Genomic DNA, 17,807 nt, shown 5'->3' with positions numbered 1-17,807 from the left:
GTCCAACATTGTCTAATTTTTTTCAATGTATTTCTTACATTGTCATTTCCATTATATTTATTTGCATTGTTTTCTCATGAAAATATTAAAATTGGATTGTAATGGAAAATTTTAAAATAATAGGGCAAGCTAATAAAATATAAGTGCATGAAATTGCATATTTTGCTGTATTCACAAATGTGAATGAAAAACATTTTAATAGATGTATATCTTATTTTTGGTAATAACTGGTCACCCTCACTAAATACAAATTGGTTGACTGCGGTTATTACAATGGGAATATTTAAAAAATAAGTATTGATATTTCAATTTCTCTTAACTGTCATATTAGATAAAGTCAATAACTACAACGAATGCAGTCTCAACAATAGAGTACTTTCAATTTCATTCAAAGCACCAACCATTTGACCTCTATGACCTTGACCTTTGACTTTCTCTTCTTATCCTAGCCTATCATCTATCCGGGAAATTTTGTGTCCGTTAATAAGTTAGGACCAAATTCCCTTTCTGACATTTCTAACACAGAAAATGAGCATCCTGCAAGTTTGATAATAATCCCTTTACTCGTTCTTGAGTTATCTAACACTGACAAATAGACCTATGTACGTACGTGTATGCATACCCAACGAATGATAGTCACTGGAATGACTGAATGATTCATCTTCTTACTCATTTCAAGCCATGCATGTTGTGGACGTGTGATATCTTACATGGGATCGTAGGTGCTCTGCTCATTGGACTTGAGGAAACGCATGGCGAGCACGCCGACCGCCTGCAGGCACACCACCAGCAGCACGCCGCCGATGAAGCTGGACAAGTTGAACCTGGCCGGAGCCAGCTGCGGTCGTGCTTTGCCGTCCTCACCTGCGATATAGTAGACGCTCAGCAGTTATGCAAATGAGGGGGGTCTTGACGCAAGCGGAGGGAATGACGCCGGCCGCTTTCATTTACCTGAGTCACTGCCTCCTTCGGCAACAGTCTCCACCACTGTGCGCACACAAGAGACACACAAAGGGTTAGCGAGTGTGTGTGTGTGTGTGTGTGTGTGCTAAGCACAATGCAGACGTGGTTAAATTCTCTATTTGAACGAGTACAATAGCTGTGTTAAATCTTTCACCGCCATTGACGATGAAAGTGATAGATGAATCTATTTGAACTGGAACGATAAGGTTTCCCGGACTTTTATGGATTGGACGTCAGTGGCGGTCAATGGGTTACCAACAGTAGTAATAAGACAACAGAGATAAAATTTTAAAAAAAACTCAAGAAGAATGACTCATTGCTAGTCCGCTATTTTGCATTCACTAGCTAGCTAATTCTCCTGCTCCCGGCTTTTGAAAAAAATATTATTACTTTTGTGTGCGCAACACGTTATAACTCTACAATTGAATATCAAACAAAGGCTAATATATGTTGTCCAGCTACCCGCAATTGGCTCCTGCATCCAACATTTGAGAGCCCTCTCCTATGTGAACGTAATTTAGAAAAAAATCATAATTATGAAAGGGTTTATGACAAAACAAAAAGGGGCGGGCAACCTGACCTAGTGACATTTACATTTTTCCCCATTATAAGACGTAATAAAAAACATTAGGCGTAAAAAGGAGCTCCACCTAGCGGTGGCGCCATACCTGTGCATAGCTCCGACACTCGGGTCCAGCTGCAGTTCCGGGAACTGTCGGCAACATTGCCCTCGTCCGTCACGCACATGCCCGTGTCGTTACCTGAGAACCAAACAATGACTTCCATGCATGTGTGTGTGTGTGCTTGTTTGTTTGTGTGTGTTGTGGAATGTTGAATAATTCACATGTGACAAACAGCAGCTCATATTTCAGCAGCTCGCATGCTAGAATTACTGTAAATGTATGTTTTTGTAGCCTTTTTCGCACATTTCGGAAAACTCCCACCATTACAAAGAAGTGTGATGTATGACAATTGTTTTAACGCCACTTTTTCTGCATTACGTCGGTGTGAAAATGTGTGTATCTGTGTGTATTCTTTTTGTTTGCGTGTATTTGTAATGTTGTTTTGGCGATTTTACCATCGGGACACAGCCTCCAGACACAGCCGGTCAAGTTGAGAATGGATTCGCCAACGCACAAGTCACATGACTGAGCTTGAGTGCAATCTGGAAGAAATCATAAGCGTCCATTAAGTAAGTCATACTTTTGATTGACAGACCTTCAATATAATAAAGCATACAGTATCACAATAGCAACTGTTACCTGCTTGCGAGTGTACATAGGACGCTGCCGCCAGTAGTAGCGCCGTGCAGACCAAGATTTTCACTGAGAGAGTCTGCATCCCTGATGAAATTTTGCTGGCAAGAATAATAAATCAAATTTTAAAATGATAAATAGTCAAAAAATAGTCCAGGAGGCTGAATGCTGAAGAGAGGTGAGACAATGAATGCAAGATGAGAGATGGTGTGTGTGTGTGTGTGTGGGTGTGTGTGGGTGTAATGTGATCCAAACTTGGTCACCAGGCAACCATAAAGACCCACCTCAGATCACCTGAAACACACCAAAACACATTGTCGGTACATGTGGACTGTTTTCAAAACAAAGACTTTTGGACAGATTCTCAAGGTTAAAATTAAATGGCTTTGGGCAAAAAAGACAAATATTTTTGATGCTCTGAATCAGTCGAGTTGAATTTGGATGGTGCTGAAAATGGACTCAACATAAATGGATGTGAAGCCAGTGACTGGAAAGAATCTGTGAATGAAAACAGCTCTGGTCAATATGAAAAAGATGATGGTGACAGTAAAATCAATGACAAGAACACTTCAGGTTTGGAGAATCAATGAGGATCCCTTAGGGGGTGTTAATGAGGTTCAATGACACTGTTTTTGTTGTGAAATGAAACACATTGACCACAAGTGGAGAGCTATTCAAATGTTGACACTGAACACCTGTATGTATTCCTTCTTAGGGCAAGTGACTAGTTTTGGTCATTAAAAAAATGTAAATATTAGCAAATATATTTATAATTTCAAATTAATAATCATTGTTGTATTGATTTTTAAAATAATTTCTATATAAGTGACTGGAAAATGTCTACAAAATTAATGGGAGGTGACCTATGGGAAAGCATTCCCCATCCAATTTCTCCAAAAATTGCATCTTGTAGTTTTAATAACTTTGCCTTCTTGATCAGGAACGAAAGCTAGCTAAAACATTGCGTTGTACTCCTGCAAATAAGATAACATTAGTACGGATTTTCTATCCTGTTACAGTAATTTTGTCATATTTTAACATAGGTATACACTGTATACCTATGTTAAAATATGACAAAACATTAGTTCTATTATTTAACTATATTCTCTATACATTGGATTTGGAGAGGGGTGTGTATTTTTTTTAATTTTTTTTTTTTACATGAAGCATAGCAGGTTAGTTTGGTGTCACCATACAGCGTGTGTGCAGATGATAAAAGTGTGCCACTATTCTGACTCACCCAGAAATCAAAGGCAGTTGTTCTTTTCCAGCGTCACGACACATTTGCTAGTCTGCCCCCCCTGCCCGATTCACTGTAAATCCTAGAATGATAAAGCAACATTATAGTACTATTACGATGATTTCATAACATATTTAATTGAGTGGGTGAAGGTGATTTAGGAATAAAACCAAGTGTCTCACGATTCCCCGGCGAGACGTCACCTCATAGGCAGGAAATGTCCTTATTTGGTCGTGACACCCCTGCAAGCTGTATGCCGCCTACTTGTGATGCTGCACCCACGCTCGCCATCAAACCGGGGAAGCCTCGCTGGCCTTCTTCTGTCTGCAAGGTAATAAAATAACATTAAACAAGGATTACCATGTTGAATAAACATGGCGTTTTGGGCTAATTTGCTTGTGACGTGTTAGTCCACAAGGGTGCAGCAAAAAGTAAATGTGATAGGATAGTAGGGAAGTGTTGCATAACTCCTAAAATAGAAGGATCGAATGCAGTTGTAACCTGCCAAAAAAATGTGTGGGTACTGTCAACTGATAATATACACACTGGCTACTTCATTAGGAATACTAGATTTTGAGGACACCCAATGAAACAAAGCTAATGCTTTAGAATAAAAATATATTTGAAAGAAAAATAAAACATGACAAAATAGTGTCACAATTTAAAACAAAACATTAAAATGAAGGAAAAAAATATTTAAAAAAATTAGGATTACAAACTGTTTTAATAATTGCACCAAAATTTCGATCATAGTACCCAATAAAATATAAATAAAACTATCAGATTAGTGAATTAGTAAAAGCAACCAAAAATGAAATATATCTAAAAGAACATTTGAAAATATGACCCTCAACTTGAAAAAAAAAAATCAGTTTTAAAAATTAAATCTAGATAATTATATATTTAAATCAAGCCTCATCTCCCTAAAAATTAATCAATTTAGTATTTTAAAATATATACGTATCATGAAAAAAAATCCTGTACCACAACCTTCATTCGAGTGACGTCTATCACTGTTAATGGCAAAAAAATGGAAAAACTAAATCTCAGCTATACTTGCTGCATCACACAGAGCTGTTCCCAATATTTCGAGCTAATGTCACTGGAAGGCGTACTTAATGAAATGACCTTCGACTGTCCCCATGAGTCAATGCTGCGTTTCAGCACCACGGACAGCACCATGGTTTAAAAAAAATAAAAACCAAAAAAAAGGCGATTAGAAAGGACGTGTCTTAAAAAAACCCAGGCAACAATGGCGGTGCACCGCAGTGGGCGTGTCTCCGTCTCTATGCCGCATTTTTCTGAATGAAATTACTCCAAATCCACCCCCTCCGCTCGCTTTCATCCTCGGCTCCTGATTGGCAGAGACCACCTCATCGTGACGTCACGACATGTCTCAAGTCAACGACTCGCTGAGGCTCGAGCATCCAGTCATTGCTTTGGAACGACCGGGAGGAGATTAATTTTTTGGGGGGGTTGTTGCTGCTGCTGCTCCGGTGATCCGGAGAGGGACCACCGAGGGCATCTCCCCGATTTGGGTCCATGAAGGACGGCGAGAGAAACAGAGACCAGCCCACTTGATTGCAACGTTTTGGAGCAAGGCAAGAAAAGGAGCTCTTTTCTACACAAGGTAAAATCCTTTTTTAGGGTGGCCTTTTTTATTTATTTAATTAATGTATCTATTTATATATTTAAAAAAGGGGGGGTATGCGCACGCATTCTCAATGGCCCAACGGTTACACAACTAGGGGCGCACTCTAACCCCCGTGCGTTACCCTCTTTGATGTTCTTTGATATCAATGACTAACGTACACGCTGGGACGTTTCAAGAGCGACCTAATTGGCACTAGAGAGGCTCGCTGGTATGTCCAAGTGTCCGTGGGACGAACATCGTGTCTGGACATTTGTAGGAGGACAACACTCCCCAGCAGTTAATCAAACGAGCGGTTCCAAATTGAAAAATTCTAAAAGCTATCCATGCTGTGCTACTATGAGAAGCATTACAGCAGGATAAAAAAATAGCTCGTCCTGTGTAAATTGGAGGACATTTTGTCAAAAAATAAGTCTTCACTTTTCAGATTTGTCACTATATATAGTCACCAATAATAGATCATTGTTAACTTGATGAGATCAGCTTACAGATCAGATGTAAAGCAATATTTGGCATTATTTGATTTTTACAACACCTAAGTTATTACTTATGTTGACTACTTATTTACTTATTTGTCTGTTTGTTTGCTGTTATTTTTGCACATTGCGGTGACGCTTAAAATCTCGTTATTCTTGTATAATGACAATATAAGCATTCAATACAATCACAGTATAAAAAAGGTTGCAAATATGTACGGTTAGCTTTTTCTATGCAGTACAAGCTAGTTGTAAAGCTGTTACTACTGGTACCAAAATAACAAACTAGCTGAAGTAAACAAGTCATTTGAATATTAAGTCCAACTGCCCGGCTCCTTATTAAACATCTTATCAGATCAAAGAGCGCAAATGCCCTCTACTGGTTAACTTTCAACCTACAGGCAACAATAAGTCAAAAAATAAAGATCTATTCTAACAGAAAAAGGGTTTCAAGAATTGATGCATATACCTACCAGAATAACGGGGGTGCAGCAGTTTTGTTAGTGTCCTGTCCAAGATCAAAGAGAATTTAAAAATGATTATCTTGTTCTTATCAAATGCATAACAGATTAAATTAGGCGGAGTGAAGCTTTCAATGAAGGCTATTTTATATGAAAAATATTGAAATCCAGATCTGAGCGAACATTGTGCTAAACTTCTAAACTTGGGAATTCTTATTGGCCTATTGCTATAGAAATAAAAATGACTGGAATTAATGACTAATGTACTTATATTAAGCAAATTACACGATCTGCAAAATCATTTGTAAAAAGTATACAGAAATTCATGTCTGTGCCTTTAAGTAAACGTGTGCTTTTTTTCAAAAAAATTCTCAGGGTGTCGCAGCCATGACCCCGAATGTGACCGAGCTGTTTTGGGAGGAGTCTTCAGGCGCGGACGCCATCCCGACATCGGACCTCCACGGGGGCAACCCACCTTTTCAACTGACGGCTTGGGGCGTGGCCCTCTGCGTGTCCGGCTCCGTCATTGCCGCCGAGAACGCGGTGGTGGTCACCACCATCTTGGCGTCCCCGTCCCTGCGCGCACCCGTCTTCCTGCTGCTAGCGAGCCTCGGCCTGGCCGACCTTCTGGCGGGCGTGGCCCTGGTGACCCGCTTCCTGTTCCTGTTCTGCCTGACGCCCAGCGATTGGTCCGAGTTGGTGACATCGGGTCTTCTGGTGACTTCGTTAACCGCCTCTCTGTGCAGCTTGATGGGCGTGGCCCTGGACCGCTACCTCTCTCTAAGCCACGCCCTCACGTACGGCTCAGGGGAATCCCGTCGGCGCGCCACTCTTTTACTCCTCCTGGTGTGGGCGGGTGCCTGCATCATGGGCGCTTCCCCCGCCATGGGTTGGAACTGCTTGGGCAACGCCACTTCCTGCTCGGTGGCTCCGCCCCTCACTCGGGCATACCTATCGCTACTTTGCAGCGGCTACCTGGTGGTGGTGCTCGTCACCTTGCAATTGTACGTGGGCATCTGCCGGGTGGCGAGACGCCACGCCCACGCCATCGCCATCCAGAGGCACTTCCTGCCATCCAGCCAGTCGTACTCCGGCAAGCACGGCGGCGGCCGAGGGTTCTCGCGGTTGGTGCTCGTTCTGGGAGTCTTCGTGGGTTGCTGGATGCCTTTCTCGCTGTGGGGGCTGATGGGCGACGCGTCCAGCCCGCCGCTGTTCACATATGCCACCCTGGCGCCAGCTGCCTTTAGCTCGTTGCTAAACCCACTGCTATACAGCTTGAGAAACAAAGACATACGCAAAGTTTTGCTGCACGCCTGCTGCCCCCGCAGGCATGCCGCCCAACTGCACTGCCCGGTGGATGTGTAGGCGCGCTCATGACAATTTGATCATTTTTTTTGTACAGAATCTTATAAGTCTGGGGACAGGATATTCAGGATCTGGGAAAAAACATAACTTGAGAGTTTGACTGCTGGATCTTGAAAAATTCTACATTTGGGAATGGAAGAAAAATCCCAAACCTGACACGTACCTGCCATGTTGTTTCCGGGTGGAAAACATGAACTTTCACGCCACAGTTGCCTGTTGTTTTTGTGCAATACCGGGAGTTACTCATGTCTGGAATTTCATTTTTTCTAATGTGGCAATAAATCTGGATTGTTGAGTTGGTTAGCAGTATGGTTACTTGCTATGCAACTTTGATTGACTTCTTCCTAAGAAACAGAAAATGTGTTAGCGAAAAGCCATAATTTCAGTCGAAAAACAGGATTTGAACCAGGCAAAAAAAATGGCGTCCACAAAACATGCCCTAAATGTGATGTTCACATAGGCCACCAAATGGCCTACGTGACCCAAAATGTTTATGGACACTGGGTTTTTTAAAAGGTTGAGACCAAAATCAAACCTATGCAGGGGTTGGGGACCCCCTAAATAAGAATTGTTTGTTCTTTGACTTTTTCCATGTTTGGTATCATTTGTGTGATTCTACTGTAAAAAGGTGAATGCCAACTTTCACACCAATTACAACACCCTAATTAGGCCTGGGCGATAAATCAATTTTATGAGTGAGAAGTTGTTGTTTTTTTTACTACAAATGATTGATAAAATGGGGGTTCTTTTTCACTACCAACTAGTTATTCAATAGATTATTTCATAAGAAATTATTTCCTTGTATATAGTTATTATTTTAACATGGGGGCTGACAGCACAAATGGAGAAAAAAGACATTGTATTTAATTTACTTGTTTTTCCATATCGCCCAGTCCTAACTCAAACAATCTTGCTAATATTCCAACATATATTTTTATAAATTGACTTAATGCCTGCCATTGAGGAGCATAGATGTCCATTCCATTCTGTCAATCAAAATGAATTGGACATCTATCCCTGTCAAAGTCAGTGAAAGATGAACATGCAAATTCTGTCTGACAGACAAAGCCAATTTGTTGTGGAAAACGGTGTAAAACGGGCTTTTGATAGATAAAATATATTTTTTCAGTGTTCCTTAATCAAAGAATGAGGAATATCTTCTAAAACAACACATCCAAAGTCACATCTAAGGGGAATGAAATGTATTTTCTCCACAAAAGGGAGGCATGATCTTTTAAGAAAACATTACCGTTGCCATAAAACAATCTATGCCAGACATGTGCTAAACACAAAGTAGCGCTTGGAGCGTGAAATCTTTCACACTCCCACATTGAAAACAGCACTTTTATTTTACCAGGACGTGAGGTCCTCCCTTATCGTCCCCATCAGAACATTCTGAACTGTCCTGGCCGGCGGCCATTTTGGAGGTACTCCCACTATTACCAGACATGTTTGTGCCTCCCTGCCAACAATCAGCCCACTTGTAGCTGCACGGGATTCTGCTGAGTGAAAAAAATAAAAGGCAGCCGCACACTGTTCGTAAATAACGGCGGATTTCAATGACTCTTGTCTTGTTATGAAGAGAGAGAAAAAAATCTGTGGTGTTGTCGAGTTAATTGGATCCAAAGGCTTAATAATAGCAACGTGATGTAGTACTTGAATTGTGTGCTAACTACACGATGTTCCAATGGAGAGCTAAGAATCTATTTTGCACTCTTTCAAGGCACTTTTCAGCCATTGGGACTATGTTGCACAATCTTTTTTGGCAAATGGATGAATATTTTATACTGATGAATAATAAAAATGTGCTTTTTTTCATACTGAATGATGTCAGCATTCTTTCTTCGGGGCTAGTCAAGGCTTTTAGCAGCCTTCAGATTATCATTGGAGTTTCCATTTATGACAAAGATTGCTGATTATCTAAGATCAGGTTTTTATTTTGGGGAAGGGTCGATATTTGCTAATGTGTTTAATAATATATGTCACATGAAACACAATATGCTTGGTAGAGAGAAATGGAATGCAAACAGTCAAGTCTGAATTGAATCATACAGCATGTTTCTATAAAGATAACTTCTAATTTTTGTAACGCATATCCAAAAAGTGTCTTCATTTCATTTTAAAATAAATGTATCGTACATTTAAATGTTACTTTTAAGGTATTTCATTTGAGAATTTACAAAATATTGTTTTTAAATATCCCTAAATATCTGAGTATATAATATTTGAGTGCAGGTACACCCTCTACTGGCTAACTCAAAACATACAGACAACAATAAGTCCGGAATTTATGAAGTAAATAATCTGCCATGGGAGCAAAAATCAATCAATAAATAAAAATCGAGCTCAGGGACTATGCCTACACATTTGCAGAACACATTTTAAAAATGCATTTTTCTGCTCCGATCCTAAATTTAAATGGAGAAGCAATTTCAGATAGTGATTTTTTTACCAAGAAGAAGAAAAACAAGAATAAAGTGAGCAAGAACTTGAGAACTTCCTCCGGGCATTCTAAAAAATAAAAAATAAACACTATTTTGATCAGAAAGATTGTCTATTTTTTCCAGGATTTCAACTTTGTGACTACGAACATTTGACTACATTGTTAATTTGGTACCTTTTTACATATAATTCCCAACATTCACATTGCCTCTTTTCCCCCAAAAAGCCATCTATTAAGCATGCAAGATATAACGACAAAAACAAAAGACAGGGAAATGAATTCTGCAAAATTTATTAATACTTGCGTTTACCCTGATAAAATATAATCATTTAGACAGTTTTTGGGATCATGGAAGAAAAAAAAAAGAATAATTAACATCACTTTGAAAACGCAAGGCGCATGTGAATGCAATGCAATTATATATTCTTACAAGGCACTTAGGAGAAGGTGCTTCCTGTTATTTTGTCACTTGACGACTTGCAATTCAAGAAGTTTTGCTTATGTTTTTGACTTCCCCTTTGGTTGACACCGAATATAACAGTGTAATATTTATAAAAAAAAGGTTATAAATTGTTCCCATGCTGACAGAGAAAGATAATAATGTACTCCTTAAAGATAACATGTTGATAAACAAAGGGAAAGACTGAAGGAATGTGATTGTGACTACGTGAGACTTTTCCTTCGTGCTAACCTGAATTTGACGAAAAGAACAGCAGCGCAGACCTCATTCGGACCACTCGTCGTCATCGAACTCGGACGAATCGTCCTCGCTATCGCTGCATTCGACGGCGATGCGACGCGACAGGATGGCGGCCACATCATTGCCAAAGTGGTTCTGCTTCTCCTGTTCTCGCTGCGCCTCCACCTTGCGGAGGTTGAAACCTGCCAAATTCATATTTGGGGTCAACATGTGGCTTGCTAAAATGAAGTGTCAAGTCTTCGTTCACAGCATATGACGCCATCAAGAGATTAACATCAATAGTGAAAATATACCACTAACTGATGTCCACTATAATTGTTTTTTTCTTTATGTAAAAATCGCTAAAATTCTGAAAGAAACCCAAATAGCATTTTCTGTGGTTTGGTTTCCAAAACCAAAAAAAGTTGATAGATTTTTTTTGTTTAATATTTTAAAAAACAACAACTATCATTCTAAAAGAATAAGATTATATGCCTATATTTCTTGGTACGAAAACATTTTTGTTACAGGAAAAAAAATAACACGTTTATTCAAATGCGCACGACTTCCATTTAGACACAAAAAAAATGAAATTAAACATGGCCCATAAAAACGTACTTTTACACGATATTGTTAACTCAAGTAAAACAGGACGATTTCCTGAAAATTTTGACTTTTCCTCCGTGCTGAAAATATGATTAGCCTAAGACCTAAACAAAAGCTTATTCTTGCAATAAAACCATATACTTTTCCCATGGAATAAAACAAATAATTTCATCTGGAAAAACAAACTTCATTCTGATTTAAAAAAAAAAAAATTGCAGTTTCCTATACACCTGTATTTGACTAATAAGAAGCAAGTGAGTTAAGACCTTACCTTGTCGGATGGCTTGTAGCAGGTCGCTACGGGCGTCTTCCTCGGGGTCAGGCTGCTGTTTGGGCGTCGCCGCCGCAGGGATGGCAGGAGGAGGGGGAGCGGGAGCGGGGTTGCCAAAGGACGGTGGGGGCGGCGGCGGAGGTGGACCGCCGCCTGCGGGCATCGGTGGCGGAGGAGGAGGGCCCATGCCGGACATAGCAGGTGGCAAAGGCGGGGCGGGGGGAGAGGGGAAGTTGCCAGGTGGGGAAAGCGGTGGAGGGGGAGGGGGGCTGTCAAAGGCGGAGGGAGGCGGGGGTGCCCCGAAACCAGAGAGTGGAGGTGGGGGAGGCGGGGCGGGGGGAGGGGAGAGGTGGGGGCGGGAGTTGGGCGGAGGTGAGGCAATGGGAGGAGCTGGGGGCGGGTGGCTAGGGCTTAAAATGCTGATGCGCTTGTGGTTGGCACCGATGTAATTGCCGTCGCCGTACCTGAAGATGACAACCACAGTGGATAAGTCTACAAACCCCATGCCGGATTTTTGTGATACAAACAAAATAACATAACTAAAGGGAAAAAGTTCAGAGCCCGGATCAAAATACATTTGGTCTTGACTTTTTTTTTGCTGCTTCCTTTTCACATTGTAATTTTTGCAAGCGACCCAGGATTTGACAACAAACCTACGCATGTGCAAACGTCATCAATTATTGGACAAAATGGGCTGGGTGGTCCCAAAAAAAAATGGAAGTAAACAATCATGGAGCTCTTGCTTGTAGGACTCGTCCTCATTTTATGGTTCGTCCAGTTATCTGGGTTTGTAACTTGCAAGATAGCCTAGTGTAGAAATCCACTTTGTGTTCCATTTTGTGTGACATGAAAAAAAAAAACTAAGGTAGGGGCGCCGTAAATCAGGAGTCAATTGCATGTGTTTTTTTTAATTTTGTATGCATGAACTTTAATTCTACGGTGTGTAAATGACCAATAGAAAATCTGTGTGCGCTACTTACGACATGTCGGGGGGTGGCGGAGGCAAGAAGTCGTCAGCCCCAGGCGGCACCGGTTCATACGCGTAGGAGCCCGTGCTCAAGTCCAGGCCCTCGTCGCCTGATCCCAGGCTTCCGTTCAGACCCTCCAGGGAGCTCCTTAAATTCAACACAGGAAGTAAGTAAGTAAATGTAGTGGTGTAGCTGTGAAGGATGTTTCAAAAAAAAAAAGAGTAAAATAAATCTTTTTTTTCTCCCAATATCTCCCCCTTTTATACAGTCCTGCTCTCCTTTTTCTTATATGACATCTTAATGCAAAACCATGGTGTCAAATGGTAAATGTGTGCTCCCACTAGACAAAAGACATGATTTTGATATTTATTTTGACACGTATTTGTAATTAGTTAGGGCTAATATTGTTGCTTACACTCTTAATTATTATAACAATTGTGATTGTTGTTATTAACTGAAAAATTCAGAATCTGTGCATGTAAGCACGACTTTAAAAGGCAAAATACTGGCCAAACATCTAAACCCGTCCTTGTGCTTATAAAATGACTATTATTTTGGGAAAAATATAAAGTCCAATAGCACAAAATATTGCTCAACACTGGCTAATACATATTAGAAATAATGAAAAATAATTAGAAACCCTTTCTGGTCTTTTTCTGCTGCTCCATCCCCCAACAGCTCCAAAGAACGAGTTGTTTGTCTTTTTATGGCGCATATCATGGTTGAGCGTTATTGGATAAAGGCCTTCCAATTAAATGAAATGATATGCCTGTTTAAGATGTCTACCCAAACAAGAAAATGACCTAGAAAACTGTACACGTGAAGTCGCCTTTAATTGTCTCTCGTGATTGTGGCGCTCACGAGTAAGGAAATGAACAATTAAAGGGCCATATCTGAAATTCCGCTGTATCTGTGTTTGTGTATAGATAGTCTGATAGGACCAATCTAGTGATGAGTGTCACGTCCACTTACATCATGTCATTCTTGGGCACCACGAACTCTTCGCCCATCTTGCGACGTTCCCATTCCTCTTTTCTAGTCTTGATTTTACGTGGGTTGAGGGTCCGTTGATTCAGGTTGTCTTTCTTCTCCTTCTACTCAAGAGAAACGCGTTAGGCTCGGAACAGTGGTTAAGTGCGCAACAATATTGGACGCCGTGAGCACACTATGGCTGTTTTTCCGACACCACGGTATTTAGTGAGCGACTCACTCTGTGCTTTCGTTTCTCCTTCATGATGTCCTTGGTGTCCTGCAGCATCTTCGACCTCCAGAGGTCAAAGAAGTAGGAAGGATCTGTGTAAAACTTGAGGGCCTCTCTTCCATCATCTCTGTGCACCAATGAAAATCAAAAGCAAAAATATATATATATAATAGAGCTTGGAAGATAATACTTAACATTAGAACGTGTGCAGTTTTCCCCAGAAAATGTGAAACTTGTGGAGGGGAATAAGGTGTATTGGAGGGAACTAGATTACTTGAAATGTGCTCATTGGTCCATTTCCACCTGTAAAATCTTGTAACATAATCATTATATTTCTTAGATATAAGTTTCACTATTGATTTAACCCTTTTATGGCACACATTTAAATTTAGGAATTTAGTTTTTAAGTATTTATCAATGATATTTAATGTATATTAAATACAATAATTAGAGATATACTCTAAAACAGGGGTGTCAGACTCGGGTAATGAAGTATACTCGTGCACACAACGCCGATAGGCATTGGCACTCTTTCTCAGAATGAAACTTAATTACCCACAATCAATACGTGGGTAGGCTATTGCATTTCCTGTTTTCGCCCTAGCCTGTTAGCTCCCGTTGGCGGAGCGATCGCTAATTCAAGACTACTTCTCGTTGGCAAGTGGTCGGGTGTTATCCTATTGTGAGGACATCTGTGTGCATCATTTTGGAAATATTTTGAAGGGAATACGTACAACAGCAAACAGCCCATCGATAGTGAACGTGAGAGTGGAGACGTGGCAAACAACTAACCAGGCCAGAACAAAGATTAAATTAAAAAAAAAAAAAAAGAGAATTCAGTTTTGTGTAAAGTTACATTAAATGTATGTTTGAGTGTGTCTGTATATATTAATCCAAGTTAATATAAATTTGTTTGTTCGGTTAAGAGTGCGTTGTCGTGGAAAGTCCACCGGAGAACCGAATAGATGTATGTATATGAATAATTCATTATAGCGGAACAAGTACTTAGTATACATTTTATCCGACGACGTACCGGTATGGGGTGAGGTAGTCGAGTGGAGGCGGTGGGTCACACGTGATGTACGTATCCTGCACCGGCATGGGCAGGGACGGCCTAGTGAACATCTGTTGGTCCTGGGTCAAGCTGCTGTGGAATGCCTTGCGAGTGGTGATGGCCTGTAAGGACACTGCAGCAAATGCAAAAAATAAACAGTCAAGAAGCTTTAATTAAACCAAGTATAACGTCCCCTGTTCAAATGGGATGGGGGTCTATTGTCGCCAATGAGTTATGTTTAACAGGTTCACATAAATGGTGGGGAAAAGATCAATATAGGACTCTTATGCACAGAGGATTGTGCAAACTTTCAGTATATTTGAACAGCTGACATAAAAACTAACATTGATTTTACCTCATTGCAAAAACAATATTCATTTAAAGGTAAAGTGACTTAGTGCAAAAGCCTGTTGCCCAAGTTATCAAGTTGTTACTTGATATTTTGAGTCAGCCCAACTCATTTTATGAAGTATACTGAATACTGTAAAGTTCTAAACTACTGTATTTTCCGCATTGTAAGGCGCAAATAAAAGTGTGTTGTTTTTATCTCCCTCTGACCAACGACAACCTATTAGGTTGGGTATTTTTATGTTTTGTTTTTCAGGCTACAGTTATCTTAAATATATTTTGGGCTTCCGGTCTCCATTTTACTATTGTTACTTTAACATATTTTTGTTCTTAACTTCTGATAAAATAGAAAATTGCTCCCCCAAAAATGCAACATACACCAGTGTCAAATATATTTTTTTCCTTTGTATTCTTTGATTGATGTGACTTATACTAATAAGGTAACTGTATTTCTGAATACCAAGTCCATTCATTTGTAAGTATAACAAATATCGCCGTAATTGCACAGTTTGAAATTGTTTGTAGATTCCTTTGCCCTTACCTTCTTCTTCTTTAGGATCCAACTGGGTAACTTTCAACTGCAGGCTGTCCACTCGATCGCCGAGCGCTTCAATCCGTCTGGAGAAAAGCAAGGCCTCATTGAAAAGTCCCTGGAACACATTTCCGGCTTGCTTGCCTAAATGGATGGATGAATGAAAGAAATTCATAAAGACGTGGTCGTATCTCGTGGGCGCGCTAGCGTGAACACTCACTGAGACAGCCGAGATGGCGGATGACGGAGGCCAAGCTGTTGTTGGAAACACATTCTAGCTCATTGTGGATGCTGCTCGGAATGGGCTGCCGGCACACGTAGCGTGGCTCGATGTTTCTTATGACCAGAGGCATGGCGGCGAGGGGGCGCCAAGGCCCTAAAATAAGGGAAGAGGTCAATAAGTCAGTGATTTTTACCTGAATCAGTAGGTGAAAACATGTTAGGTATTTGGTTCTGTAGGTCTATTGTTTGAATGTTTGTGTTCAAGATAACTGAAAAACAAAGATAGGGATCACATTTGCTGGAGATGTCCAGAAAGGGAATTCCATGATAACTCCTGGAGAGCCGCTATCCGCTCTGTTTTGATTTATAGTGTAGGTAACATAATATCAGAATGGGTCAAATGTCTAGTTTAGCTTTAGCTAAACTAGAGTTATCTCTGGATTTGTACAATTTTATTCCTGCTGTGTGGTTGTGTGTGTGTGTGTTGAAGTGGCAGTTTAATGAAATTTGAGGGTGATTTGGGGATGTATAAATAAACATGCTGCCAGACAGGCTAAAGCGGAAGCAAAAGGCACTTGTCACCAGTTTCTGTTACTGAATTAGAATGTGGCACAAATCTACAAACTTAACTGGCGAGGACTGAAAAATAAGTTAATGTGGTTAGTTTTAGCCTTGTCTTGTCCTGTGAAGATTTACTTTGTAATGAATACTATATATTCATTGTTTGGTTCTCTGACAATCAGTCAACAAGCAATGGAAAACAGTTGTTAAATTGTAAACATGTCAGACCAAGATAAAAGTTCATGTTTACTTTTAATCCTTTATTAACGATAATAATGTTGTTTGTTGATGAGACCAAACTGACCAACTAAACCCCACTGAAATTAATTAGCTGGATTATCCGATACAGCTGGGTCACCTTTGAGGCCATCTTGTCCAGCCGTGGAATTATAATTATACACCAAAACGTTACCACTAACATACACACTATTTTTTTTCGCTAAATGGCAAAAAATGACCGAAAAATCGGTCGTGTGACTTTTAAGTACAACTTCCTTTTCTTTATTTTGGTTGCCTAATTACAAGCTTTTCACGGAGGGGCCCCACAGTGGACGGTGAAGTCATCATTTAAAGCGCTTTCTTTCCACTATGTTCATTCCACCTTATAGCTGTAATAAATTGCCTTAAAAGGAAAATATGGGAAAACAAGTAGAAATGTAGGAACAATATTCACCTAGTCTTGACAGAAAGGGAAATTAACTGTGTTGTTTCCCAAGGGGCAGTCAAGGGTCTGGCCGCGCCCCACTTACTCTCCGCGGTGGAAATGACAAGTGAATTGCATTTTGCTTTAGTAAAACTTGTACCATTTCGAAAAAGGACCAAAAAGAGGCGTAAAATATATGTTAAGGACTTAAATCTCACGTCGAGTACAAAGTAACACGAAGCTAGGTTCAAACTAGCGCGAATGGAACTTAGCTTTTTGGCCTTGCCAAGAGCAGGAAGTAACTTGTACACGAACACGAACTATTGTTTCGAACGACACCGGCCAACAGTCGTTTACTTTCAAGCGAAAACACCAAGAAATTGTTTTATTATTCACGTACCGTCACAGCGAAGTTCCCTCTTTAATTGTCCCTTTTATCCGACGTGAAGTTTTTTACTCGAAAATGTGGCGAGCGTACACTTTCAAGCCAAAGCAGACGGAACCAGCGGTCGAGGGCAAGGTTCTGAGTTTGTCAGTCTCTGATTGGCTCAGACGTCGAGCTCCTTTGTTCCTGATTGGCTGGGTTAACTGTCATGAGGGGCAAAGTGTTACGCAAAAAGCGTACGCTGTCGTAACTACGCAGCGAATTAGTGGCAACTCTTGATGGTATTTACGTAAATAATGGAGGGCAGGGGCGCGCATTCCAATGCGCGCTCCGGCGCGTTGAAACGCGTTCGAGGAATGACAGGCATTAGTTTCAACAATTTACTCAAATTGAAGTTGCATGGAAAAGATCCATTCAATTAATCATCCATTAGTCAACGTGGAGTAATATTAATGAAACGCAAAATTTGTCAAAAACATGCC

The 17,807-nt window shown here is 40.5% G+C and overlaps 3 protein-coding genes and 1 long non-coding RNA gene across 4 annotated transcripts; 1 reads left to right on the top strand and 3 right to left on the bottom strand.

Moving 5' to 3' along the window:
• Nucleotides 1–706: 706 nt before the first annotated feature.
• On the bottom strand, nucleotides 707–2,304 carry cd164l2 (CD164 sialomucin-like 2). The gene is made up of 5 exons (XM_077591286.1): nucleotides 2,226–2,304; nucleotides 2,042–2,128; nucleotides 1,632–1,724; nucleotides 952–987; nucleotides 707–864 (listed from the first exon to the last, which is right to left on the bottom strand). Exons 1-5 carry the CDS (start codon nucleotides 2,302–2,304, stop codon nucleotides 707–709), a joined length of 453 nt encoding a protein of 150 aa, XP_077447412.1.
• A 1,039-nt stretch (nucleotides 2,305–3,343) lies between these two features.
• LOC144067050 (uncharacterized) lies at nucleotides 3,344–6,176 on the bottom strand. Its single transcript, XR_013297822.1, has 3 exons — nucleotides 6,060–6,176; nucleotides 3,663–3,783; nucleotides 3,344–3,541 (listed from the first exon to the last, which is right to left on the bottom strand). It is a non-coding gene; the product is annotated as an uncharacterized LOC144067050 (long non-coding RNA).
• gpr3 (G protein-coupled receptor 3) lies at nucleotides 4,869–9,228 on the top strand. Its single transcript, XM_077590523.1, has 2 exons — nucleotides 4,869–5,089; nucleotides 6,423–9,228. Exon 2 carries the CDS (start codon nucleotides 6,435–6,437, stop codon nucleotides 7,410–7,412), a length of 978 nt encoding a protein of 325 aa, XP_077446649.1. The 5' UTR covers nucleotides 4,869–5,089; nucleotides 6,423–6,434; the 3' UTR covers nucleotides 7,413–9,228.
• Nucleotides 9,229–10,130: 902 nt separating this feature from the next.
• On the bottom strand, nucleotides 10,131–17,516 carry wasf2 (WASP family member 2). Its single transcript, XM_077591141.1, has 9 exons — nucleotides 17,341–17,516; nucleotides 15,735–15,890; nucleotides 15,524–15,658; nucleotides 14,614–14,767; nucleotides 13,590–13,707; nucleotides 13,352–13,473; nucleotides 12,392–12,526; nucleotides 11,412–11,875; nucleotides 10,131–10,737 (listed from the first exon to the last, which is right to left on the bottom strand). Exons 2-9 carry the CDS (start codon nucleotides 15,865–15,867, stop codon nucleotides 10,580–10,582), a joined length of 1,419 nt encoding a protein of 472 aa, XP_077447267.1. The 5' UTR covers nucleotides 15,868–15,890; nucleotides 17,341–17,516; the 3' UTR covers nucleotides 10,131–10,579.
• Between the last annotated feature and the right edge of the window lie 291 nt (nucleotides 17,517–17,807).

This window comes from Stigmatopora argus, chromosome 21, assembly GCF_051989625.1.
Source record: "Stigmatopora argus isolate UIUO_Sarg chromosome 21, RoL_Sarg_1.0, whole genome shotgun sequence".
Taxonomy (NCBI): Eukaryota; Metazoa; Chordata; class Actinopteri; order Syngnathiformes; family Syngnathidae; genus Stigmatopora; species Stigmatopora argus.
This window is presented reverse-complemented; position numbering and strand designations above follow the sequence as displayed.